At 43.7% G+C, this 27,154-nt stretch overlaps 1 protein-coding gene across 3 annotated transcripts in view; it reads left to right on the top strand.

Moving 5' to 3' along the window:
• The first annotated feature begins 297 nt into the window (after window positions 1-297).
• The window catches only part of plcg1 (phospholipase C, gamma 1), a 190,946-nt gene continuing 164,089 nt past the window's right edge, over window positions 298-27,154 (top strand). The window contains exons 1-2 of one of the 3 annotated variants that reach the window (XM_072242988.1): window positions 1,187-1,269; window positions 19,226-19,451. Coding sequence is in view for 2 of the 3 variants with exons in the window: in XM_072242980.1 (XP_072099081.1) it covers window positions 1,044-1,269 (226 nt within the window). In the remaining variant the exon portion in view is untranslated. Of the gene's footprint in view, window positions 1,270-19,225; window positions 19,452-27,154 lie in introns of all 3 variants that reach the window. The other 2 variants (XM_072242980.1, XM_072242971.1) reach the window with 2 other exon arrangements.

Raw genomic sequence — 27,154 nt, forward strand, 5'->3', positions numbered from 1 at the left:
TATTTAATATTTCAGGTCTCCGACCTTTCATCAGAAGCTTTCCACGCGTTATTTTAATACCCCTTATTGCATCCTAGATGTTCCCACTTCTCTGAGCTACGCAATATCAAACAGTCGGCTCTTGTATTTCCAGTCCTCGGATCCGATTTGTAATGTATCCCAAGTAACAGGGTGCCTTTGTTTACAGGCGTACGTAGAGCTTAATGCTTCCAGCGTGAAAAAAAAAGTTGTAAATATGCGGCGTGTGGTATGCTGCAACGTATCCCCTTGTCCGCCGTGGGCACTTCGACTTTGGACATGCCTCCTTGTTGAAGATGATGTCGAAGGGGAGGAAGAAGCGAGGGAATTAGCGGGGACTTGGGCTGAGATGTGCTTGCCGTGGTGATGCAAGGCTGGGAGACGGCCGAGAAGTGCGGCAGTCATTGTTTGGAGGTGGAGGCGAGGGGGGAAGGGTGTAAAAGTCTCGCATTTGTGTATCCTGGGGCCGTATGGAGTGTGAGTCCGGCCTTTTGAGTAAAATGCAGAGTGCATACAACAAAAGCTGCGCACCGGGAAGACGAAACCTTCAGAGAGGAAGCAGTTTTTGCTAAATACATCGGATGCAGAACGACAAAAAGGTGGAAAAAAATCTGAGATTTTCAGCCGGTTTGGTTAGAAGGCACTGAATGTGATGTCGACAAGACGCTACCATAACTTCCGGACCGTCGCATTTTTTTAATTGCGAGTGGTGCAGTTTTTTTTGTAATCAGTAACTACGGGGACTGGGAGCGAGGTGGGAAGAAGGAGAAGGAAGCCGCAAAGGAGCAGGGGGGGTTGGAAAGCGGCGCATGCAACAGCGAAGAGCTCAAGTCTTTGTGGAGGTTCCTCGCCCCTGTCCGCCGAACAATAGAATTGACCCTGAAAGGGGAAGGCTTGTCACTCTTCCTTCCAGACCCTCGGGGGCTTTTACCGTCCAAATCCTCCCTGTGCATTAAAGGCGTGCGGGGGCGCGCACACACGCGGACGCGGAATTTTTTTTCACACACATTTATAAGGAAAGGGACATGGCTGTTGCAGGAGGGTTATTCCACCATGGGATGCCACAACTCGACCACGGGATCCAGAGCGAAACCCAGATCGCGGAGCTGTGCAGAAGTTTAGAGGTGGGCACCGTCATCACTCTGTACTTCTCCAAAAAGTCGCAGAGGCCGGAGAGAAGAACCCTTCAGGTGAAGCTGGAGACCCGGCAGATAATCTGGAGCCGGGGTCCCGAAAAAGTGGAAGGAGAAAGTAAGTTGCTTATCGTTACGCATTAACTTTGAGGATCCTAACTCTAGGAATCGTTTAAAACCCCCGCCTCCCAGTTTCAAAATGTTCACAGAGACGGAGGTAAAACAGAAAAGGTTAGAAATACGCTGCAGTTCGGACAGCGACTGCGGAAAGAGAAGCCGTTTATGTTTCGGAGAACAGATTTGGTCAATCAATGGTAATGTAGTATGGGGAAGGGAAATGGCAGAAATGCGCAGCAAGCTGGTCAGTTTCCCAGAATCTGGTTTAATATCACTTAATATGTTATGAAAATTGTTGTTTTGCAGCAATAGATTGCAATAAATAATAATAAACTTTAGATTGTAATCAGAAATAAATAAAAACAGGAGTAAAATTAGTGAAGTTGTGTACGTGGATTAATTGTCCATTCAGAGATCTGATGGCAGAGGGAAGAAGCTACTCCTGTAATGTTGAGTGTGGAAAGAGAGACAGTTTATGTTTCAGCAAACAGATTTGGTGAATCGGTAGCAATGTCTGGGTCAGGGAACTGCCAGAAATGCACAGCAAGTTGGTCAGCATCTGTGGAGGGAGGAAAGTTGGTGGCATCCGTTAGTCTCGCGAGACCATGGATCTGCGCCTGGAAAGTCTTGCTTCAGTCTGCGTTAGAGCAGCGTCTGTTGTGGCTGTAGAGTCCCACACGGGAGTTACAGTCTCGGCTGCAGTTACTGGTCTGGTAACCATTCCATCAGAAGGGGTTTTGATGAAAGGACACCATTCTGGAATGTTGGCTTTGTGTCTCCCTCCACACACTGCAAAGCAAAAGAATACTCATAGCAGATGGAAAATAAGTGTTGGACCTGATTTTGAAACCCTGGGTCATGATCGGCTTGGGATTTTCAATTATAATTCCCATGTTGTTCCCTATTACACGGAAGTCTGTGCATCTTGAAACGTTGGTGCCTGGTATATTTTAGGTTCCGTTTAGGTACAATGATTGGAGGTGTTTAATTACACGTTGCGCAAACCTGGAATACATTTCCTTGAGGAAGTTGAAAGAATATCTGATCAAGGTGTGTAAAACAGCTACAAAGGAATTTTTTAAACTTGAATCTGAAAAGCTATTTTTGTGGCCAGTGATTATTGTCAAGGGGCTATGATCTTTAGAAGTTAGTGAGGCCATAGAGGAATGATATTAGGAAGTGTTATTTTAGACCCAAGAGTGGCTGCAGAAGCTGGAAATCCAGAGCAACACGCTGAAAATGCTGGAGGAACTTAGCAGGTCAGGCAGCATCTATGGACAGGAATAAACAGTCGATGTTTCAGGCCAAGTCCCCTCATCAGGACTGGAGAGGAAGGGGGAAAGAGCCAGGATAAGAAGGTGGTGAGAGGGGAAGGACTACAAACTGTCAGGTGACAGGTGAGACCAGGTGAATGGGAGGGGAGATGAAGCGAGAAGCCGGGAGGTGATAGATGGAAAAGGTAAAGGGCTGAAGAAGGAATCCGATAGGAGAGCAGAGTGGACCATGGGAAAAAGAGTAGGAGAAGGGGTACCAGAGGGAGATGATGGGTAGATGAGGAGAAGACAAGAGGTGAGTGGGGACCCATGAAAGGGAATGGAAAAAGAAAAAGGTGAGGGGGAGTGGGAAGTTGGAAATCGATACTTATGCTATCAGACAGATATGAGGTGTTGCTCCTCAAACCTGAGAATGCCCTCATTATGGCAGTAGAGGAGGCCATGGACTGACATGTCAGAATGGGAGTGGGAGGTAAAAGTAAAATGGATGAGGCGACCACGTGTCTAGACTGGGAATGAGATGTTTTCCCTGAAGTTTATGTTGGAGCTTGTTGTAAAGGTTAAGAGAACACACAATCTTTTATCAACCTGCAATGTTTTTAGAACTTAGGGAGTCAGTGCAGAAGCAGGCCCTTTGAGCTACTGAGTCTGTTCCAGCCATCAAGCACCCATTGACATTGATTCCACTCTGTCAGCCCCAGTGTCCCAGCAACTCCCACACGTCCTACCCCTCACCGGCACTCTTCAGTGGCCAGTTAACCTACAGACCTGCAAAAGTTTGGGGAGTGAGGGAAAACCAGAATGCGCTTAGGAAAGCCCCGCAGTCACAGGCGAAGGTGCAGACTCAACCCAGAAGGCACCTGAGTTCAATATATAACAGTGGCCAATTGGCAGGAGGCGAAGGGTGGGAATAAAGGGAGCCTTGTCTGGTTGGCTGCCGGTGACTACTGGTGGTTCACAAAACCAGTATTGGGACTAATTCTTTTTACGCTATATGTAAATAATTTGGATGATGGAATTGGTGGCTTTGCTGCAAAGTTTGCAGACGATATGAAGATGGGTGGAGGGGCAGGTAGTTTTAAGGAAGTAGAGAGGCTACTTCCTTAAATACAAAAATCAGTTGCGCAGAGGGATTTAGGAGTCCTTGAATAGATTCCCTACCTAAAGATTAATTAGTAGGTTGAGTCTATGGTGAAGAAGGCAAATGGAATGTTAGTTAGCATGCATTTCAAGAGGACTAGAATATAAGAGAAAGGATGTAATGCTCAGACTTTATAAAGCACTGTTGAGGCCTCACTTGGAGTATTGTGAGCAGTTTTTGGGCCCCTTTTCATAGAAAGGATGTGCTCAAACTGGAGAGGCTCAAAGGAGGTTTACGAAAATGATCCCAAGGATTGAATGGCTTGTCAAATAAAGAGCGTTTGATAGCTCTGGGCCTGTATGCACTGGAATTTAGAGGAATGAGGGGTGGCCTCTTTGAAACCTATCGATTGGTGAAAGGCCTGGATCGAGTGTTTGTGGAGAGGGTGTATCCTATGGTGAAAAAATCTTAAGATCAGAGGACACAGCCTCAGAATAGGGGGGTGTCTTTTTAGAATAGAGATGAGGAGGAATTTCTCCCCGTAATCTTTGATGCCATTACTAATGATAAGTCTATCAACCTCCGTTTTAAAAATATTTAATTACTTAGCCTCCAAAGCCATCCATGGCAATGAATCCCCAGATTCACCCCCCCGGCTAAAGAATTTCCTCCTCATCTCTGTTCTAAAAAGTTAACAAATTTCATGTCACATGCCGATGATAATAAATCTGATTCTAATTCTAAAGGGACGGCCTTGCACCCTGTGAGGCTGTGCCCTCTGGGCCTAGACTCCCCCACTATAGGAAACATCCTCTCCACATCCACTCTATCTCAGCCATTCGATATTTAGTAGGTTTCAATGAGATTTAAACCACTTTATTATTCTAAATTCCTGTGAGTGCAAACCCAGAGCCATCAAACACTCCTCATGTGTTAAACTTTTTCATTCCTGGGATCATTCTCATGAACCTCCTCTGGATTCTCTCCAATGCAAGCACATCTTTTTTTAGACAAGGGGCGCAAAACTGCTCACAATACTCCGAATGTAGCCTTGGCAGTACATCCTTGCTTTTGTACTCTAGTCCTCTTGAAATGAATGCTAACATTGCATTTGCCTTCCTTACTACCGACTCAGCCTGCAAGTTTGCAAGTTGACCTTAAGGGGATCCTACACGAGGTCTTGGATCATAAGCTGTGAGGCAGTGTGATAATAGAAACTTTGTCCCAAAATCTATGTGTTATGGTCAAGTTTTCATAACCACAGGTTATTAGGTAAGCAAGTGATATGATCAAAAGCACATCAGTAAGAGCGGAATTTTGGCTGTGAAATGCTTTTTTTTTAAAGACGATTCTGTGTATAAAGACCTTTTCAAACCTTGAGCACTCAAGGAATTTGACAGCCAAAGAAATGTTTTATTAGTAATTTTTAGTATACCAGTTCTGTACGAGCAGTGATGTGGTAGTGACCAAGTGGCGCCTCTGATATTCTCTGGCTAGGAACATGAAGATAAGTTGTCTGCTTGAACTTGAAATGATGTCCTTGGCTCACCTATGTGAGACAACAGGAATGGATACTCTTGGAGCCTCCAATGGTATTTGGTGTGTTAATCTGGTCTGTTCATTGAGTAGGACAAATAACTACGATTTTTAGTGGTGCTGCTGACTGAGATGTGGCTGACATCTGCCTGGTGATTGAGGGGGCAGGATGGTTTTATTTCTGTCGTATGTACTGAACCATTTCCCCTTGCCTCTGATGCATTGGTTAGAATTGAATGGATGAAGATGTGTCCCACTTGCAACATTTTGTACGGATTCTTGTTCCTTGGCATTGAGGACAAGCCGCTCCACTTGGCTTTAGTGGCTTCCGATATACCTGATAAGAATATGAGACATAGGAGCAGGACTAGGCCGTTTGGCCCATCGAGTCTGTTCTGTCATTTTATCATGGCTGATCCAATTTTTCTCTCTGCCCCAATCTCCTTCATGCCCTGACCAATCAAGAATCTATCAACCTGTACCTCAAAAATAAAGACTTGGCTTCCACAGCTGCTTATGGCAAAGAAGTCTACAGGTTCACCACTCTCTGGATAAAGAAATTCCTCCTCGTCTCCATTCTAAAAGGACACCCCTCTGTGTGCTCTGGTCTTAGACTCTCACCATAGGAAACATCCTGTCCAGATCCACTCTATCAAGGCCTTTGACCATTCAAAAGTTTCAATGATGAGACCATTGTGGGAACTGCTGTGAAACAGATTTCTGGACTGGTTCACTGTTCTTTCTGTGGCTGGGAGGAGACAATATATCATGTATTTACAGAGTGTATCGCTGATCAGTGGTGTAGTAGCATCCGCACTAGACTTTGAGCTGAGTGGTCTGGGTTTGACCCAGCCTGCTCCTTGCACGCTTTCCATCCGAGCTGGGTTGAGCATCAAGCTAGCAATTTGGCCTCTCAAAAAAAAAGTCAAAATGCTAAAGAAATGACAATTGCCTCCCAATGTGCCACAAGATGTGGAGAGGAACAATGATATGGAGTGTGAGTGCTTGCAGCCCCTGTTTGAGAATCTGAAGGGGCTGCTCCTCAAGTTCTGGTTGCACTTCAGCCCTGCACTTCTGATCTACGGTCCCCTAGTCAGGGGATCGTCTGGTAGCCTTGATCCTGGGCCTGGCCAAGCTGGCCATTCACAGGTCCAGGCGATGGGGAGTTGACAGCTCTGCCTGAGCTGCATATTTGCCCCTTTTCCAGGGTTATGTCTATGCTTGGGTGTACTTGGGGAGAGAGCATACAGTCTCCGTGGGCACAGCGGGGAAGTTCTGAGAACGGTGGCTCTGCAAGGGCTTATAGGCGTAAGCTTTTGTATGTTTGTGGGAAAAAACATAACTGTGGATTACCCATGGATAGGGTAGAAAGTTCCTTGCTGGGTGGGTGGTGTGAGAGGTAGAAAGCTACTTCAAAGTTCAAAGTAAATTCGTTATCAAAGTATGGATATTTCACCATATACTACCATGAGATTAATTTCCTTGCGGGGATTTACAGGAAAGTAATGATGCATAATGGAAAAAAAGGTACATAAATAAAGACTGACGTGTACAAAATAGGACAAATTGTGCAAGTAAAAAATATAAATAATTCTGTGAAAATGAGTTGTCGATTCTTTGAAAGCAAGTCTGTAGGTAACGAAATTAGTTCAGGACTGTTGATTGTTACACTTCGGTACACAAGTATAAAGGAGAACAAAATGATTGTTACTCCAGATCCAATGCAGCATGAGAAAATACAATATGCATGAGTTCAGAGTTCTGATGAGTGAAGTTATCCGCGCCAGTTCAGGAGCCTGATCGTCAGAGGATAATAACTGTTCCTGAGCCTGGCGGTGTGGGACCGATGGTAGCAGTAAGAAGAGAGCATGGCCTGGAGGGTAGGTGAACTTGATAATGGACGCTGCTTTCTTGTGGCAACACTCCATGTAAATGTGCTCAGTGGTGGGAAGCGCTTTGCCTGTGATGGAGTGGGCTGAATCTGCTTCTGCTGCCTAATCAGGGCTTCTCGGCTATGAGAACCTGCAGAATACTATTGATCAAGCACTCTTCAGCATGGCTCATTTCAAATGCCATTTCCGATGAAGGTGTCATGCAGTGAAGTGCCTTTTTCCCTTTATACTCACAGACCTGTGGCTGTAATGAAAACTTCCCTCATTTAGCTCTGGATTTTTCTTATTTCATTTGAAGTGGGTTTTTTTCCTCTGTGCTGTGCACATCACTGCGGAAGTCTAGCATTTATTGACCACTTACCATTAATTTTATTTACTGGTGCACATCAAGGGTCTGTTAAGGAATCATAACCAGACACGGGAGCAATCGAGCATCTTCAATGGAACAAGAAACAGAGTTAACTTTACAGTTCTAAAACCCTTCTTGCCTGACCCATAGAGTGTTTCTCGCATTTCCTGTTTTTATTTCCAATGTGTCTTCTTCGTTTTGATTTCCATTGAAGTTAAGAGTCAGCCATGTTGACAGGTCTGAAGTTATGTCCAGGCAAAAATATGTAAGGATGGCAGGTTTCCCCTTTTTTAATAGAAATAGTTGTGTGCTTGCATTGATTTGGTAGTAGAATTTTAATCTGAATTTATTAGTGTAAGTTTATCATATTGTCACATAGGATATTGTGTCAGGAGGTGCAGAAGCCTTAGGTCCCACGTCACCAAGTTCAGAAACAGTTATTACCCTCCAATCATCAGGCTCCTGAACCAGCAGGGATAACTTCACTCACCCCAACATTGAGACTGATTCCACAACCTATGGACTCAGTTTCAAAGATTCTACAACTCATGCTGGCAATATTTATTTATTTATTATATTTGCAGATTTTGTCAGCTTTTGCACATTGGTTGTTTGCCAGTCATTGTGTGTACTTTTTAATTGATTCTATTGCATTTCTTTGTTCTATTGGGAATTCCCGCAAAAAAAAGGTAATCTGAGGTGACATATACGTACTTTGATAGTGTACTTGCTTTGAACTTTTTTTGCCATTGTAGGAGTAGCCCTAACTAGATCTGTACAGATGCTCAGCATAGTATCATCAATGGATTGTGCCAACATGTCCTTTATTTTCTCCTCCAATACTGTGTGGAAATACTTAGGTATTTTAATTTTATTTTAGTTATACAAATAATAATGCAAGAGATCTGCAGATGCTAGAAATTTTGAGCAACAAATACAAAATGCTGGAGGAACTTGGCAAGTCGGGCAACATCTATAGAGAGAAATAAGCACTCATCGTTTCAGGACCTGATAAAGGGTCTTGGCCCGAAATGTCAGCTGTTTATTCCTTTCCCAGGCTTGTGGTCTGACCTGCTGAGTTCCTCCAGCATTTTGTATGTGTTACCACATTACCAAATAACCTCCAACACAGCAGCATCTTTTAACAATCTGAGCACTATTTCCTATCTATGCCTTTTCATTATGAATTACTGATCATCTTAAGAGTTGCATATAAAGGTGCAGCAGGAACTAAGAATGGAGTACTTGTGAAATTGTTAGCTGGGACTCACTGTGAAGCAATCCCTTTTCCAAGGTCTTTTAGTTTCTTGAGATTCATCGTGTAGATCCAGCCAGGGAGAATTTTCTCGTAATAAAATAAGCTTTGGCTTTGTAAGTTCAAGAGAGGTCGTGAGGAATCTGATGATTATACTCTCAGTGGCCACTTTATTAGATACAAGATGTACTTAATAAAGTAGCCACTGAGTGGACGAGGGGTGATTGATAAGTTCGTGGCCTAAGCTAGAAGGAGATGAGTTATATGGCTCTCGTTACATGCACGTGCAGTTCAACGCTTTGAGTGATTACGCAGAAAGTTTGGAGTTAATAACTCATTAAGGGTGATTGATAAGTTTGTTGCCTAAAGTAGAAGGAGATGAGTTATTAACTTCAAACTTTCTGCATAATCACTCAAAGCGTTGAACTGCACGTGCATGTAACGAGAGCCGTATAACTCATCTCCTTCTACCTTAGGCCACAAACTTATCAATCACCCCTGCTGTGGACACTTTCTGGAGGTCCAAGATCCGTATGTTCCACGACCGCTGGACTAAGTGTAAATGTAGGAGGGGACCATGTTGAAAAATAAATGTGCTAGGTTTTCTAAAATTGACTCCTTCTACCGTAGGCCACGAACTTATCAATCACCCCTGGTATGTTCATGGTCTTCTCCTGCTTCAACCCATCCGATTCAAGATTCAACATGTGTGTTCAGAGATGCTCTTCTGCACGCCACTGTTGTAACGTGTGGTTATTTGAGTTACCGTCACCTTCCTGTCAGTCTGAACCAGTCTGGCCATTCTCCTCTGACCTCGCTCATTAATAAGGCATTTTTGCCCACAGAACTGCCAGTATTTGGATGTTATTTTTGTTTTTTTGCACCATTCTCGTGCACTCAGTCTGTGTTTACTTGTCTGATTGGGAGCGATCACCACTTTGACTCTGAGCCAAGAACATGGATGAAAGGAAAATGGCGGGTTATGGGCTGTGTAGGAGGGAGGGGTTAGATTGATCTTGGAATAAGTTCCTGTAGGTTGGCACAGCATTGTGGGCTGAAGGGCCTGTGTTCTGATCTGCATTTCATGTAGTAGCTGCAAACATTACACAGTCAATAGGAGAGCTCCTTCAGCAGATTAAAGTGGACACATTAAGTGGGTCTTTTCAGCCACATCTCATGAGTCATTTGTATTTTCCTTCTTGATCTGTTGTTTGGTGGGGAGGAAGGGATTTGAACTTGTGTTGCTGCTCGATCACAAGGCTTGTCTTCTGTATGCCGGTCCTGCTGAACTGAACAAACCCTGCGTCTATAGATGCTGGGAATTCAGAGGGACACATGCAAACTGCAGGAGAACACAGCAGGTCAGGCGGCATCCATGGAGGAGTAGAGTCGTCACTTTGGGCCAAGTAATGTTAAGTACGTGGGTGGCAGGATGGAGATGCGTCTTTACTGAAGGAAGTGTAAGGCGCTCCTTCCCTCTGCTATCCTCGGGCAAGGTGTAGTACCTGCTTAGACCCCCACTCCCCCGATCAGGGTCCAGTGAAGCCATGGGAGCAGGTGGTGGATGCTCGTACGAGCAGCTGGTGCAGACCACAAGTCCTGGTTATGCGACCACTAACGCCAAGCAGTCAATCTCTGAAGAGTATTGATAATGGCTGGGGTCACCTGTCTTGTAAAGACACTGCCCAGAAGAAGACAATGGCAAACCACTTCTGTAGAAAAATTTGCCAAGAGCAATCATGATCATGGAAAAACTATGATCGCCCATGTCATACAACACATAACAAACGAATGAACAAATGTTAAATATCCTTTTTGCTGCTGTCATTTTAGAACCAGGTTTGGACAGTTTCAGTCAATGGCTCAGTTGATGCAGAGCAGCAAACACCAACACACTCAGTGATTCAGGAACTGCCTCTTCCCCTCTGCTGCCAGATTTCTGAATGATCTGTGAACCCATGAGTTACTACCTCACTATTCCTCTTTCACGTTATTTATTTATTCCAAGATATGTAAATGTTACTGCATGGCACCTTGAGATTCATTTTCTTGCGGGCATTTACAGGAAGATAAATAAATAGAACTATACGTAAACAAGACTGACAAACAACCAGTGTGCAAATGAAGACAAGTTATACAGATAAAAAATTAATACTCTACAGTAAGGGTCCTTGAAAGTGAGTGTGTAGGTTGTGCAATCAGTTCAGAGAGGAGGTGAGTGAAGTTATCCATCTTGGCTCAGGAGCCTGATGGTTGTAGTAATTGTATTTGTGGTAGCTTATAGTAGTTTTTAAAATTTCTGCACTGTACTACTATCACAGAACAACAAATTTCACAACATTGATAATAAGCATGAATCTGATTCCGAAATACCCAGTTCACTCTTGGATAGAGGCTCGTTTTACCTATTACCTGCCAGGTTGGCCTCCTTTTCCTCCCACCACTTTATTGTGGCTTCCTCCCCCTTCTTTTCCTGTCCTGTTCTTTGGCCCAAAACATTGACTGTATATTTCCCTCCATAGATGCTGCCTGACCTGCTGAGTTCCTCCCTCATTTTGTGTCTTTTGCTCAAGATTTCCAGCATCTGCAGATTCTCTTGTGTTTGTGAAGAGCAGCAAATTTGGAAATATTTGAGTAGATAAGATCATCAAAATAGAGGCAAAGGGGTGCATTTTGAACAGCCAACGGGCTGAGGTGGGTGGGTGAGGTACGGTGGGGTGTGTCATTGTTTTTGAGGAGCTGAGATGTGTGATGGGTGGGTGCTAGTCAGCGGCTTATGCAAGTATTCGAGTACGGACGTGTCAAATGCTTGACAAGTAGTTTCAATAAAAGGCAAGCGTAGGTTGGGGAATGTATACATTTGATGAAGTTGTGTGATGGTATTTTTAGGCTTCAGCACGTCAAGGGAACTGAATTCCAATCAGTCGAGTCATTATTGGGAGTCTGATTCAGCATCTCCTGTGTGGATAGATTCACCTTGTTTTCTACCAGCTTCCTACCACCTAATTATGTCATCCAATAAACATAAAAATATTAAATAAATGGAGGCAGATAAGTGCTATTTAATACTTACTATGGATGTGTGTAACTGACTTGTCATTGGGTCTGTTTACTTCACTCACCTCAACACTAAGCTGATTCATCAACCTTTGGATTCAGTTCAATAACTCATGTACCCAGTATCTATCTGTCTGTCTGTCGTTTTTCATTGATTCTGTTGTATTTCTTTGTTCTACTGTGAATGGCTGCTAGAAAATGAATCTCAGAGTATTTGATAACGTATTGCATATGTACTTTGACAGTAATTTGACTTTGAATTCTACTGGGTGGGTTGACTAAACTGTGACACTGGATCAGAGGCTTCCATCCGTTCATGGCCAGTCTGTCGGGAGCGTGCACTGATGCCGTGGCATTTCTGCAGACATTGCAAACCAAAAGGGAAAGCTGTTTCCTGGAAGTAGAAATTTTGAGTTTAATTTGCTTTCCTTTAGCTACTTTTATTTCTCTATCTGTGGTTGTGAATGTCGTTACTGAGATCATCTCCGTTACTGATTACTTTGAGAAGGTTCCGTCAGGCTGTCTCTATCCCCACAGTCATCTTGATGGTGTGGGCATTGCTAGTGAGACCACTGGATCCCCTATCCCTCTGTAGGCGACAAATCAGCTCAGCTGGCCACTCTTCCACTTCTGAGACCAGTTGACAGTGAACACAATAGAATTTGACTGGAATCACTTATGTGGTCACATCAGCAAAGGGCAGCTGTTTATTCCATGATTATGTGGTATCGCCAAAGCATGATTTAGGTCCGATTGTTGATCCTTTGAACTGATTTAAAATATACATTCCTGACAGTTCCCCTTTTCTCTACATAAATAGCCATTCCTTAATTTGTAAGAAAGATGGAAAATGTTTAATAAATTGAAAACTTGTGAATAGGAAAGGCTGGGTGAAATGACCTGGGTGTTTCAGTAATGTATATTCCCATGGGCAGTGCTGGCAACTGTTCATTACAGTGAAAAATATATTCAAGATATGAACCCCAAAATGTCAAAACTTATAAAGTGAGCGTTAGTAAGTCTAGGATACCTGAATCTTGTCTCCAGGATTATGTTGGTCCCTCATGAGGTTAGTGGGTGATGTGATATGTAGTGGTTAGTGTATCGCTTTACAGTGCTAGCTGCACGATGCAGGTTCAATTTCCGTCGCTGTCGATAGGAAGTTTATACCTTCTCCCCTTGACTACATTTCCTCTAGGTGCTCCAATTTCGTCCCACGTTCCAAAGATGTACAAGCTAGGCTCAGTGGTTGGTAGGCATGCTGTGTTGGCACTGGAAGCATGGTGGCACTTGTGGGCTCCCCTCCCTGCCCATCCTCAACACAAAACAATATTCTCGTGAGCCTCCTCTGGACCCTCTCCAATGCCAGCACATCTTTTCTTAAATAAGAGGCCCAAAACAGCACACAACGCTCCAAGTGTGGTCTGAACAATGCCTTATAAAGCCTTAGCGTCACATCCTTGCTTTTGTATTCTAGTCCTTTCAATATAAATGGGAACATTGTGTTTGCCTTCCTTACCACTGACTCAATCTGCAAGTAAAACTATCGGGAATCCTGCACAAGGACTCCCAAGTTACTTTGCTCCTCTGATTTTTAAATTTTCTTCCCATTTAAAAAAAAATCCACACCTTTATTCCTTTGACCAAAGTGTATGCACTTCCCTACACTATATTCCATCTGCCACTTCTATGCCCTTTCTCCCTATCTGTCTAAGTCCTTTTACAGACACCTGCTTCCTCAACACTAGCTGCCCCTCCACTTCGTATTGTCAGCAAACCTAACCACTAAGCCAGCAATTCCTTCATCCAAACCATTGACATACAGGGTGAAAAGAAGCGGTCACAACTCCAACCCCTGCAGAACACCGCTAACCTCTGGCTGCCAACCAGAAAAGACATCTTTTATTTCCACTCCTAATCTCCTGAAATACCATGGGCTCTTAACTTGTTAAGCAGCCTCATGTGTGGCACCTTGTGAAAGGGTTTCTGAAAATCCAAATAAACTACAATCCACTGGCTTGCCATTGTCTATCCTGCCTGTCATTTCCTCAAAGAATTCCAACAGATTCGTCAGGCAAAATTTCCCCGTGTTGACTAGCTTATTTTGTCATGTGCTTCCAAGTACTGTGAAACTTCATCCTTAACAGACTCCAACATCTTTCTAGCCAGTGAAGTCAAGCTAACTGGCCTATTATTTCTTTCTTTTGCCTCACTCCCTCTTAAAGAGTGGAGTGACATTTGCAATTTTCCAAACCACCTGAACCATTCAGAATCAAGTGATTCTTGAAAAATCACTACTAATGCCTGTAGAATCTCGTCAGCTACCTCTTTTAGAACCCTGGAGTGTAGTCCATCTGGTCCAGGTGACTTAGCTATCTTCAGAATTTTCAGTTTCCCATGCACCTTTTCTTTAGTAAAAACAACTACACTCACTTCTGACACCTGACACTCACAATTCTTGCATTCTGTTAGTGTTTTTCACGGTAAAGACTGACACAAAATACTTCGCAAGTTTGTCTGCCATTTCTTTGCCCTTATTACTACCTCTGCAGCATCATTTTCCAGCGGTGCAATATCCAGTCTTGCCTCTCTTTTACTCTTTATGTATCTGATCTGAAAAAAACGTATTATATCTTATTTGAGATTATTGAATAGCTTACCTTCATATTTCATCTTTTCTCTCCTTATGAATTTTTTAGTTGCCTTTTAAAAGCTTCCCAATCCTCTACCCACTAATTGTTGCTATATTATATGCTCTCTCTTTCGTTTTTATGTTGTTTTTGACTTTACATGTCAGCCAAGGTTACCTCATCTTCCCTGTAGAATACTTCATCTTTGGGATATATCTTGCCTACATCTTCCGAATTGCCCCCAGAAACTCCAGCCAGTGCTGTTCTGCCATCATCCCTGCTAGTTTTCCCTTCAAACCAGCTGCTCTTATCATGCCTCTGTATGTCCATTTACTCCCCTGCATTACTGATACATCTCATTCTAGCTTCTCCTTCTCAAACTGCAGGGTGAATTCTATCATATGTCACTGCCTCCTTTACCTTAAGCTACCTAATCAAATCTGGATCATTACATAGCACCCAATCAAAATTCCCATTCCCCTAATGGGCTTAACCACAAGCTACTCTTAAAAAGCCACCTTGTAGGCATTCTACAAATTTCCTCTCTTTGGATCCAGCACCAATCTGACTTTCCCAATCTACCTGCATATTGAAATCCGCCATGACTATTGTAACATTAACCATTTTACATGCATTTTCTATTTCCCATTGTAATTTGTAGCCCACATTCTGGCTACTGTTTAAAGGCCTGCATACTAGTCCCAGCAGGGTCTTTTTACCCTTGCAGTTTCTTAACTCTACCCACTAGGATGTTACAATGTGATTTCTTTCTAAGGATTTGATAATATTTTTTACCAGCAGACGCAACCCACCCTTCTGCCTGCCTTTCAATGCAATCTGTATCCTTAGTTGTTAGGCTCCCAATTATGATCTTTCAGCCATGACTCAGTGATACCCATAATGTCATACCTGCCAATTTGTAACTGCGCTACAGGATCATTTACCATATTCCGTATACTGTGTGCATTCAGATATAACACCTTCAGTCCTGTATTTATCATCCTTTTTGAGTTTGGCCCTCTGTTACACTTTAACTCATCCTACTGACTGCATTTTGTCCTATCATCTGCCTTGTCTTTCCTCACAGTCTCACTACACACTGCATCTAGTTGTATACCTTGCCCCTTCCTCAGCCCTACCACTTTGGTTCTTATCCCCCTGCCAAATTAGTTTAAACCCTCCCCATCAGCTCTAGCAAGTTTATTGGTCTCATCAGATTAAGGTGTAATTTGTCCTTTTTGTACATATCACACCTTTCCCCTGAAGAGATCCCAATGATCCAGAATTCTGAAACCTTGCCCCCTGCACCAACTCTTCAGCCACACATTCATCTGCCAAATCATCCTATTCCTACCCTCACTGGTGCGTGGCACAGGCAGCAATCTAGAGATTACTACCCTGGAGGTTTTGCTTTTTGCTTTCTACATAACTCCCGATATTTTGTCTTTAGGACCTCCTTCCTTTTCCTACCTGTGTCATTGGCATAATATGTACCATGACTTCCAGCTGTTCACTGTCTCCCTTTAGAATGCTGTGGACCCAATCCGAGACATCCCTGACCCTGGCACCTGGGATGCAACATACCATCCGGGTGTCTCTTTCATGTCCACAGAACCTGCTGTTTACTCCTCTAATTACAGAATGGCTTATCACTACTGCACTCCTCTCCTCTTCCGTTCTGAGCCACAGAGACACATGCCGTGCAAGGTCACATTTCATATTTCACTGTATGTTTTGATGTACGTGTGACAGATAATGCTAACCATGATCTTAAAAGGTAAAGGCTTTGGCTTTTGTTGACTTTATCTCTGTCAGCATCTCATTTTAAACAGGCAGGGGTAGATCATGATTAAGAACAATAATGTTTATGTGATTGTATTCTTTTCTCACACTCCTGCCTGCCCACGAAATGTGTTCTTAGAACATAGATATCCCATTGTAGTTTCGGATGAATTAGAAGGTTACTTTGATGCAGGAGGAGACTGCACAGCCTGTGTGCTGGTTCCGAAGAGGGCAATCCTATCAGTCCCATTTCTCGTTTTTTCTCTCTCCTTCTCTTAAACTTTTAAGCAATGTTTATAAAGTTTATTGCCCAGCAAATTACTTTTCCTTGGGTACATTTCTAATTCTTTTTTGAAACCCGTGCTTGATTCTGTGTTTACAATCCTTGCAGTCTCAACATAACTGTTTTTGAAATGGGTAAATATTTTCCTCATGATTCCCCCATTGTATACTTTGCTGAAAATGTTGTCCTTGGTTGTTGAACCATTGGGTCCTGGGAGCACTCCCCTCCGTCCACCCATCTGAACTAGTCGTGATATCTTCGGTTAAAGGACAACATCTAACCTTGTCAATGGAAATGAATTAAGGTTTGACAATGGGATTTAGTGAGTGCATGCAGTTTAGGAGAAAGAGACCCTGTGCTTAGCCTCAGGCCAATTTGATGAGTTGCATTCCTGGAGACGTCGTGGTGAAGAAGGCTTTTGGCACGCTGGTCTTCATCAGTCAGGACAATAAGAATTGAACTTGGGAGGTCGCAGTGCTTGTACAAGGTGTTGGTGAGGCCGCTATTGGCGTATTGTGTTCAGTTTTGGTCACCCTCTTATAGGAAAGATGTTACTGAACTGGAAACAGTGCAGAAAATATTAAGAAGGATGTTGCCAGGATTTGAGGGATTGAGTTGTACTATTGAGTTATTATATAGGGGCTCCCAACCTTTTTTCTCCCTTGGACTCCTACCATTAATCAAGAAAGTATTTAATTAACCCTTGAGTTATAGGGAGAAATTAGAGAGGCTGGGTCTTTAATTCCTTGGAGTACTGGTAGGTGATCTTATAGCGGTGTATAAATTCATGAGAGGCAGTGATAAGGTGATGCACTCAGTGTCAGCCTAGAATGGGGGAATCAAGAACTGGAGGGCATAGGTTTAAGGTGAGAAGGGAAAGATTTAAGAGGAACTTGTGAGGCATCTTTTTTTTACACAAATGGTGTTATCTATGTCACCTGCCAGGTACAATAACAACTTTTAAAAGACATTTGGATAAGTTGATTGGAAAGATTCAGAATATGGACCAATTGCTGACAAGCTTGGATGGGGCATCTTGAGTAGTATAGTTCTATAACTGTCTCCTTTGGAATGTTCATAAGGTATAGGAGCAGATTTAGACCATTTGGCCCATCGAGTCTGCTCCACCATTTCAACATGGCTGATTCATTTCCCTCTCAGCCCCAATCTCCTGACTTCTCCCTATATCCCTTCATGCCCTGACTAATCAAGAATCTATCAACCTCTGCCTTAAATATACCCAATGACTTGGCCTCCACAGCCCCCTGGGGCATGGATTCCACAGATTCACCCCTCTCTGGCTAAAGAAATTCCTCCTCATCTCCATTCTAAAAGGGCACTGTGTCCTCTAAAAGGAGGCTGTGTCCTCTAGTCTTAGGCTCCCCCACCGTAGGAAGAACATCAGGAGGATTCTTCTGCTTTTTGAGATTAACTGCCTTTTTTATCAGTCAAACGTGTGTGATTCCTGTCACACTGACAAAAGCTGGACCAGGACAATTCAGCAGATCTCATCTGAAGGATCATGTCAAATTAGTTGGATTCATTATAACAGCTCCATAATCACATTTAGGGCTGCTCATCTTGAAGTTATTAATCTCGTCACCGATCCTGCTGGGTTGGTTATAGTGTTTTTACTCAATCTTTTTTCTGCCTCATAGCAAGGAGCATTAAAGTTGAAGTGCAGATTCAGCGTGATCTCATTGACGGCTGGAGTAGGCAGCAGGGGATGCATACTCTGCTCCTGCTTCAGGTGCTTCTGTTCTGGTGGAACATTGATTAGTACAGCGCAGTACAGGTCCTTGGGCCCATAATGTTGTGCCGACCTTTTAACCTGCTCTAAAATCAACATAACCTTTCTGTCCCACATAACCCTCCATTTTTCTATCATCCATGTGCTTACCTAAGAGCTTCTTAGATGCCCCAAATATACCTGCCTCTCCTGCCATTCCTTGCGGGCCGTTCCACGCATGCATCACTCCCTGTTTATAGAACTTACCTCTGACGTTCCTCTTGTATGTTCCTCCAATCACCATAACATTATGCCCCCTTGTATTTCTGCCCTGGGAAAATGTCTGGCTGTCCACTCTGTCTACACCCCTTACCATCTTGTACACGTCTATCAAGTCACCTCTTATCCTCCTTCACTTCTAAGAGAAAACCCCTAGCTTGCTCAGCCCATCCTCGTAAGATGTGCTTTCTAAACTCAGAAAGTATCCTAGTAAATTTCTTCTGCACCCTCCCCAAAGCTCCCACGTCCTTCCTATGACGAGTGGGCCAGAACTGAACACAATATTCAAAGTGTGGTCTAACCAGGGCAATAAAGAGCTGCAATATTACCTCACAGCACTTGAACTTGGTCCCTTGACCAATGAAAGTCAACACACCGTGCACTTTCTTAACAACCCTATCAACTTGCAGAGCACCTTTGAGGGATATATGAGTTGGAGGAGGCAAAAAAACGAGTTACTTCTCCTGAAACTGTCCACTGCTGTGGCGGATTGAAAGATTTGTCGGTAAATTGAAAACCTGTTGTCACCAGTGAGGCTGGTCAGTTGGTTCTCTCTGGTACAATTGCTTTTGTCTGAGGCATCACTTCAGAAAAGAGTGGGCAGTCAAACAGCATTTAAGGTGTGCCTGGATGAGCACTTAAAATAAAGGCTATGAACCAAGTGCTGGAAGGTGAGATTAATACAGATGGGTACTCATTGGTTGGCACTGATGGCCTGTTTCTATGTGATTCAGTGAGATCAAAGTTTAAAATACATTTATTATCGAAGTATGTATACTATATACAACTTTGAGATTTGTCTCCTTACAGGCAGCCACAAAACAAAGAAACCCAATAGAACCCATTAAAAGAAGACGGATGAACACCCTATGTGCAAAAAAACAGGAACAAACTGTATATACTGCACCACAATCATCTGGCACCTTCGAGTCTTCAGTTCAGGTGGCAAAATTGTCAGGTCATCTAGGCAGCTGAAAAGCACAACTCCAAAATGGAAGTTATGGGCTATCGATAGTGATAATTTTCTGGAAAAAGTGTGAGTAATAATGTAGTTAGTAGTTTTGTTTGCTGCCAGCAAGGCGTCGCTGTGCTTCACGCACCATCTTAAACCAGATATAGAATAAACATTATTGGTTTGCTCAAATTATTTGCTCAATTTGTCTTCTTTTGCACATTAGTTATTTGCCAATCTCTGTTTATGTATAGTTTTTAATAAATTCTATTGTTTTTTATATTCCTGAAAATGTCTGCAAGAAATTGAATCTCAAGGTAGTATATGGTAACATGTACTTATAGATTATAATAAATATTTGTATATTTACTTATAAATTTTATTTTGAGTTTGACAATAGTTGTACATCTTGCTTTTACTTTAGAGCAAGTGGAGGCCCTTTTGAACCACTGACATTGTGGATACCATTTGCTTCCCAGAGGAAGTGCTCTGCATCTGTTTCATGACACAAAATAAAGGCCCAATGTGTCTGTAAAATGCAGAAGCTCTATAAAAGGCTCCATCCAATACAGTAGACAATCACAGTGTATCATGGGCTGATGACAGACCAAGCCTCTACCCTCGGGAGTGGGGTTAACACAGAGCAGGGGCAAAAATAACCACCCAGAACCCTACTTTCATCTGTCTACGTGAGTGATGGACTTCGCTAAACAAAAGCAGGTGTGTGCCTCTGTTGGGGGCAGTCCAAAGATGGGACAAATATGCTAGTCTGGGAAAATGATGGATTTCTAAATCTAGTCTGCAGCCAAAGTTAAGAAAGATGGAGAAAGCAGAAATCATAACATTTATCATAATTTTCTTCAAACATGGAAGGAGGTCATTGGACATACTGAGTAGCTGCCTGCACTTGGAACAATTCCATTTCCTCCTGATCTTATGAGGTAATTTCTTCTGCATCCATCAACTCGGTCAACTTCTACCATTCACCTTGCATACTAGGTACAGTGGCCAGTAAGCTTACAGACCTGTATGTTTTTGAGATGGGAGAAGAAACCAAGTACCTTCAATAATTCTGTGAAGTCACAGGTGGAATGCCTCAACTCCACCATGGCCATACCGGAGGTCAGGATCGACCGTAGGGTGCAGCCAGTAAGGTTCATGTGGATAGAGTTGGGAAGAAGCCAAAATAAGAAAGTGTGGGGAGGGAGAGGAGTACAGGCTGGCAGGTGATAGGTGAACACCTATTGGAACTGCAGTAACACCATCACTAAGCTGTTCCTACAACCCCTTCATCTCATGTTTCAATATTTATTGCTTATTTATTTATTCTTACCATTTTGTTTGTTTTCTTTTTATATCTGCACAGTTTGTTGTCTTTTGCACATTGATTATCTGTCTTGTGTGTGGTTTTTCATTGATTCTGTTGTGCTTCTTTATATTTACTATGAATGCCCACAAGGAAATGTCTCTCAGGGTAGTATGTGGATATATGTACTTTGATAATAAACTTAGTTTGAACCTTGAAACTAGGTGAGGAGGATGGTGGGTGGGTGGGGGAGGAGGTTGAAGTAAGAAGCTGGGGGGGAGGGGGGGATGATTGATGAAAGAGATAATGAAGAATCTCAGCCCCAAAGCATCGACTCTTTATTCCCCTCCAAAGATGCTGCTTGATGTGCTGAGTTCTTTTTGTGTGTTTTGTTATTAAACCAGGGATTCCCAACCTTTTTTATGCCATGGCCCCCTACCTTTACCGGAGGGGTCCTTGGACCCCAGGTTGGGAATCGCTGTATTAAACACTTGAGTTGCCTAAATGATAGAAAGTGGAGTGTTTCAGTGGGATCAGCATGCTGCCAGGAGAACCAAGGCCAAAACGTCGACTGTTTACTCTTTTCCGTAGATGCTGCCTGGCCTGCTGAGTTCCTCCAGCGTTTTGTGTGTGTTGCTAAATGGAGGAGGTTTACTTCAGACATGTGATGTGGCTAACTTTCATAATGTGGATGACTTTGCTATGATGACAAAGCAATGGTAATTGCCTCCAGAGAGATCTGATCGGGAATCATGGCGAAGCAAGAGCATGGTTGTAAGAGGTTGATGGGCTCGTGGGGAGGCAAGTGAACCTCAGTGCAGAAGAGTGCAAAAAAATACGTGAGAAACACGTAGAATCGAAGGAAAGAGGTTGTAACCAAACAGAACTTAAATGTGAAATAAAGGCTGAAAAAAATCCATAACCTTCCCGTTATAAAGTGACCCATTAAATATGACAACAAGGAAGTGACTTTATTGGAAAATGACTTTGGTTAGGTCATAGTTGGCACAGGCTATGTGCTTGTTATAGCTACATTTAATCTTGCATCAATCCATATTTTCTCCTGTTTGAGACCCTTCCATCTTCTCTTTAACATAGAACAGTACAGCACAGTACAGGCCCTTCGGCCCACAATATTATGCTGACCATTAAACCCTACCTACCATATAACCCCCACCTTAAATTCCTCCATATACCTGTCTAGTAATCTCTTAAATTTCACTAGTGTATCTGCCTCCACCACTGATTCAGGCAGGGTATTCCACGCACCAACCACTCTCTGAGTAAAAAAAACATCCTCTAATATCCCCCCTTGAACTTCCCACCCCTTACCTTAAAGCCATGTCCTCTTGTATTGAGCAGTGGTGCCCTGGGGAAGAGGCGCTGGCTATCCACTCTATCTATTCCTCTTAATATCTTGGTTACCTCTGTCATGTCTCCTGTCATCCTCCTCCTCTCCAAAGAGTAAAGCCCTAGCTCCCTTAATCTCTGATCATAATGCAGACTCTCTAAACCAGGCAGCATCCTGGTAAATCTCCTCTGTACCCTTTCCAATGCTTCCACATCCTTCCTATAGTGAGGCGACCAGAACTGGACACAGTACTCCAAGTGTGGCCTAACCAGAGTTTTATAGAGCTGCATCATTACATCGCGACTCTTAAACTCTATCCCTCGACTTATGAAAGCTAACACCTCATAAGCTTTCTTCACTACCCTATCTACCTGTGAGGCAACTTTCAGGGATCTGTGGACATGTACCCCCGGATCCCTCTGCTCCTCCACACCTCCAAGTATCCTGCCATTTACTTTGTACTCTGCCTTGGAGTTTGTCCTTCCAAAGTGTACCACCTCACACTTCTCTGGGTTGAACTCCATCTGCCACATCTCGGCCCACTTCTGCATCCTATCAATGTCTCTCTGCAATCTTCGACAATCCTCTACACTATCCACAACACCACCAACCTTTGTGTCATCTGCAAACTTGTCAACCCACCCTTTTATCCCCACATCCAGGTCGTTAATAAAAATCACAAAAAGTAGAGGTCCCAGAACAGATCCCTGTGGGACACCACTAGTCACAATCCTCCAATCTGAATGTACTCCCTCCACCACCACCCTCTGCCTTCTGCAGGCAAGCCAATTCTGAATCCACCTGACCAAACTTCCCTGGATCCCATGCCTTCTGACTTTCTGAATAAGCCTACCGTGTGGAACCTTGTCAAATGCCTTACTAAAATCCATATAGATCACATCCACTGCACTACCCTCATCTATATGCCCAGCTCAGTGGAACTGCAGGTATCAATAAGATTGAAAGAGTGCAGAGAAAATTTATAAGCATGTTGCTGGGACTTGAGGACCTGAGTTATGGGGAAGAAGGTTGAATAGGTTAGGCCTTTGTTCTCTGGAGCGGAGAATGAGGGGAGGTTTGATAGAGGTATGCAAAATTATGAGGGATATAGATATGGTAAGTTCAAACAGGCTTTTTCCATTGAGGTTGGGTGAGACTAGAACTAGAAGTCATATGTTAACAGTGAAAGGTGGTATGTTTAAGGGAAACATGAAGGGGAACTTCTTCACTCAGAGGGTGGTGTGAGTGTGGAATGAGTTAGCGCAAGTGATGAATGTGGGTTCAATTTCAACAGCTAAGATGATTTTGGATAGGTACATCCAGCATTGTGTCTCACCTTGCTTGCCAGACTACTTACCCCTGTAGTATCTTTTCTATATGAGATCAGTTGTGGGGTGCTCAGACCAGTTTTCAGAGGCATATGGGAAACATTCATATCTTCTCAAGTGTTGTGTGTTTAACCAAGATAAATGGGTTTATTATTCTCAGCTGTACTGAGGTGCAAAGAAAAATGTAGTTTTGTGTGCTGTCCATACAGATCATTTCTTCACATCTGCAGGCAGATAATAGGTGTAAGACCATGAAGAGGGCAAGAGTCCACCTTATCATACAAGAGCTCCGTCCAATATTCTCATTTCAGAAGGATAGAAGCTCTCTTTGAGCTTAGTGTTAGATGCTTCAGAATTTTTGAATCTTCTGCACGATGGGAGGGAGAAGAAGAGAAAATGTCCAGGGTGAGTGGGGCCCACAGCTTTGTTGGCTGTTTTACTGAGCAGTAAGTTGTAGAGGTTTGCTCATTCACTCTATCGAGACTGGAAAGGCATGACAGGTCAGATGGCTTCCTCCTATGCTCTTGTAGCAAGAAGACTGTCTTCACTAGAACTGTTCGGGCTCCAGTGTCATTGATCCCTGACCACATCCTGGGGCTCAGCTGGGGTGTGGAATCATGATAAACTGAGCTCTGCATCTGATGTCACTGTGGCTGTTTCCATCTTCCGTAAAGAATACTGCTCTTATTTTTTTTACTGTACCGCATTGCTCATTTCTTCCTTTACCCTCTTCTTCCATTTGTTAACACACAAGATTCTGCAGATGCTGGAATCCAGAGCAACACGTACACAATTCTGGAGGACATCAGGTCAGCAGGTCAGGTGTGGTGCGTGGCCAAGTGGTTAGGGCATTGGACTAGCGATCTGAAGGTCGTAGGTTGGAGTCTCGGCCGAGGCAGCGTATGTGTCCTTGAGCAAGGCACTTAATCACACAATGCTCCAGTCTACCCAGCTGAGAATGGGTACCGGCAAAAATGCTGGGGGTTAACCTTGCGATAGACTGGCATCCTATCCGGGGGGGGGGGGGGAGGGAGTCTCGTACTCTCAGTCTTTTCACACCACGGAAACCGGCATAAGCACTGGCCTGATGGGCCACAAGGCTCGTGACCGACTTTAATCAGTAGGTCAGGCAGCATCTATGGAAATGAATAAGAGGTTGACTTTCTCCTCACTGGCCTATCACCTCCCCACAGGTGCCCTTCCTTTCTCCGATGTTCCATTCTCCTATCAGATTCCTCCTTCTCCTTCCCCTTTCCTTTTCCACCTATCACCTCCAGCTTCTTACTTCATCCACCTGTCCCCCACCCACCTAGCTTCAGCCATCTCCTTCTAGCTTGTACTTCTTCCCTTTACCCACCTTCTTATTCTGGCTTCTTCCCCCTTCCTTTCTAGCCCTGAAGAAGGGTTTTGGGCTGAAACATTGACTAATTATTCCTCTCCATAGATGCTGCCTAACCTGCTGACATCCTCCACCATTTTGTGTATGTTCTTCCATTTGTTGTCAGCTTGTGTGCAACTTATCGGCTTGTGTCACTATGTCTCAGCATCCATCATTAGAGATCACCACCACCCACGTCATGCTCTCTTCTCGCTGCTGCCATCAGGTAGAAGGAACAAGAGCCTCATGACTCACACCACCAGGTTCAAGAACAGTTATTATCCCTCAACTATCAGACCCTTGAATAAAAGTGGATAACTACACTCACTTGCCCCATCACTGAAATGTTCCTACAACCAATGATCTCACTTTAAGGACTTTTTATCTCATTATCTCATGCTCTCATTATTTATTGCTATTCATTCATATTTGCATTTGCACAGTTGTCTTCTGCACTCTGGTTGATCTTTCATTGATACTGTTATAGTTACTATTCTGTACATTTGCTGAGTATGCCCGCAGGAAAATGAACTCAGGGTTGTGTATGCCAACATAAATGTACTCTGATAATAAGATTCAGTTTGAACTTTGAAGTTCATCATCTCTGGTCTTGTTCATTGCATCCAGTGCTCTCAATGTGTCCTGCTGTACTTCGGTAATACCAGGGGCAAACTGGGTGCTCGCTTTGCCAAGCTCCTGTGCCCTGTCCTCCGTGGCCATCTGGTGCTCCTGGCAGCTGGCCATTTTAATTCTCCTTCCCATTCTCACCATCAATATGTCTGTCCTCAGCCTTCTCCCCTGTCACAGTGAGATTAAACACAATCTTGGTCAAGGGCTCCAAGGTAGGAGTCCCCTGACTTGGAGGAACAATGAGACCATGTATGTAGATAAGGAGCACAATAAACTGAGACCATAAAAGGCCAGAACCAGCAGGTAAGTAGTGGCTAGCACAACGTTTTATAGTACAGGTGACCCGGGTTCGATTCCCTGTAAGGAGTTTGTATGTTCTCGCTATGTCCACAGGGGTTTCCTCCAGGTGCTCCGGTTTCCTCCCACAGTCCAAAGACGTACCAGTTGGTAGGTTAATTGGTCATTGTAAATTGCCCCGTGATTAGGCGAGGATTAAACTGGGGGGATTGCTGGGTGGTGCGGTGTGTAGGGCCGGAAAGGCCTTTTTCACGCTGTATCTCAATAAGTAACGGTGCGCGCGGCCGTTCCGAATGAATATAGATTATGTGTAACTAGGGACCGTGCACAATTCGGAGTTGATGGAGACAGCTGTGAGAAGTGCAGAGGAACATCTGGAATAACTTCTGAAATGCCTGCTTCGCTGCCGCAGCTACTGTGCGATCGAGAATCTCCAGAGACAAAGGCCCCAAATCCTCGGCTTTGCGTATCACCTGTTGCCGGGGCCAGGGTTGAAGTGCTTGGCAGAGATGGTGCTCGGTGCTTGGTGTCAAAGAGGTGGGTTGGAGGCTGGGAGTTTTTCGGATGGACTTGGAGTCGGACTGTGGTCAGATGCTTCCAGTATGCTGCATTGGCAAGTTTGCGGTGCTGGAGGTTTACCGTCTGCGTGAGATGATGGGACTTTCGAGAGACTTTGAGACTTTTACTGTACCATGGTCTGTTTCTTATCAAATTACGGTATTGCTTTGCACTGTTGTAACTATATGTTATAATTATGTGGTTTTTGTTAGTTTCTAAGTCGGTTTGTCATGTGTTTTCGTGATATCATTCTGGAAAAACATATTATCATTTCTTAATGCATGCATTACTAAATGACAATAAAAATGGGACTGCGTGTCCTCATAATCATAAAATAAAAACATAATATATAACCAGGGAGACAACGAACGGTAGAAAAACAACAAGGTTGGAAGTCCACACAAAATGCTGGAGCAACTCAATTGTTCAGACAGCATCTGTGGAGGGAAATGGACAGTCAATGTTTCTGTCTAGAACCTTCAACTGGACTGAGAGATAAAGGGCTGGTAGCCAACGGAAGGAGGTGAGCAGCAGGAGCTGGCTGGCGATTGGTGGATCCAGGTGAAGAGGATTGACAGGCAGGTCGAGCAGGAAAACAGAGATGGAAATTAGCAGGTAATAGTGTAAGCGACAAAGGTGTGACTATCATGGAAACTGATGGGAGAGGACGGTGGAGCATAAAATCAAATGAGGGAGATGGAGGGTGCAGATGGGAACTGCGTGGAGGGGTATCAGTGGGAGGGATGTGTGACGGACAGGCAGATGGTGTGGGTGGAGGAGATGGGGTGATGAGAGCTGGGGTGGATGTAGGAAGAACTGAGAAGGTCAGGAGGAGAGAAAAAAGGGTTAGGATCCATAAGAGCATACGATGTAGGAGCAGAATTAGGCCATTTGGCCCATTGAGTCTGCTCTGCCATTTGATCATGGTGGATTTATTTT

The sequence above is a fragment of the Mobula birostris genome, chromosome 2 (genome assembly GCF_030028105.1).
Source record: "Mobula birostris isolate sMobBir1 chromosome 2, sMobBir1.hap1, whole genome shotgun sequence".
NCBI classification, from domain to species: domain Eukaryota; kingdom Metazoa; phylum Chordata; class Chondrichthyes; order Myliobatiformes; family Myliobatidae; genus Mobula; species Mobula birostris.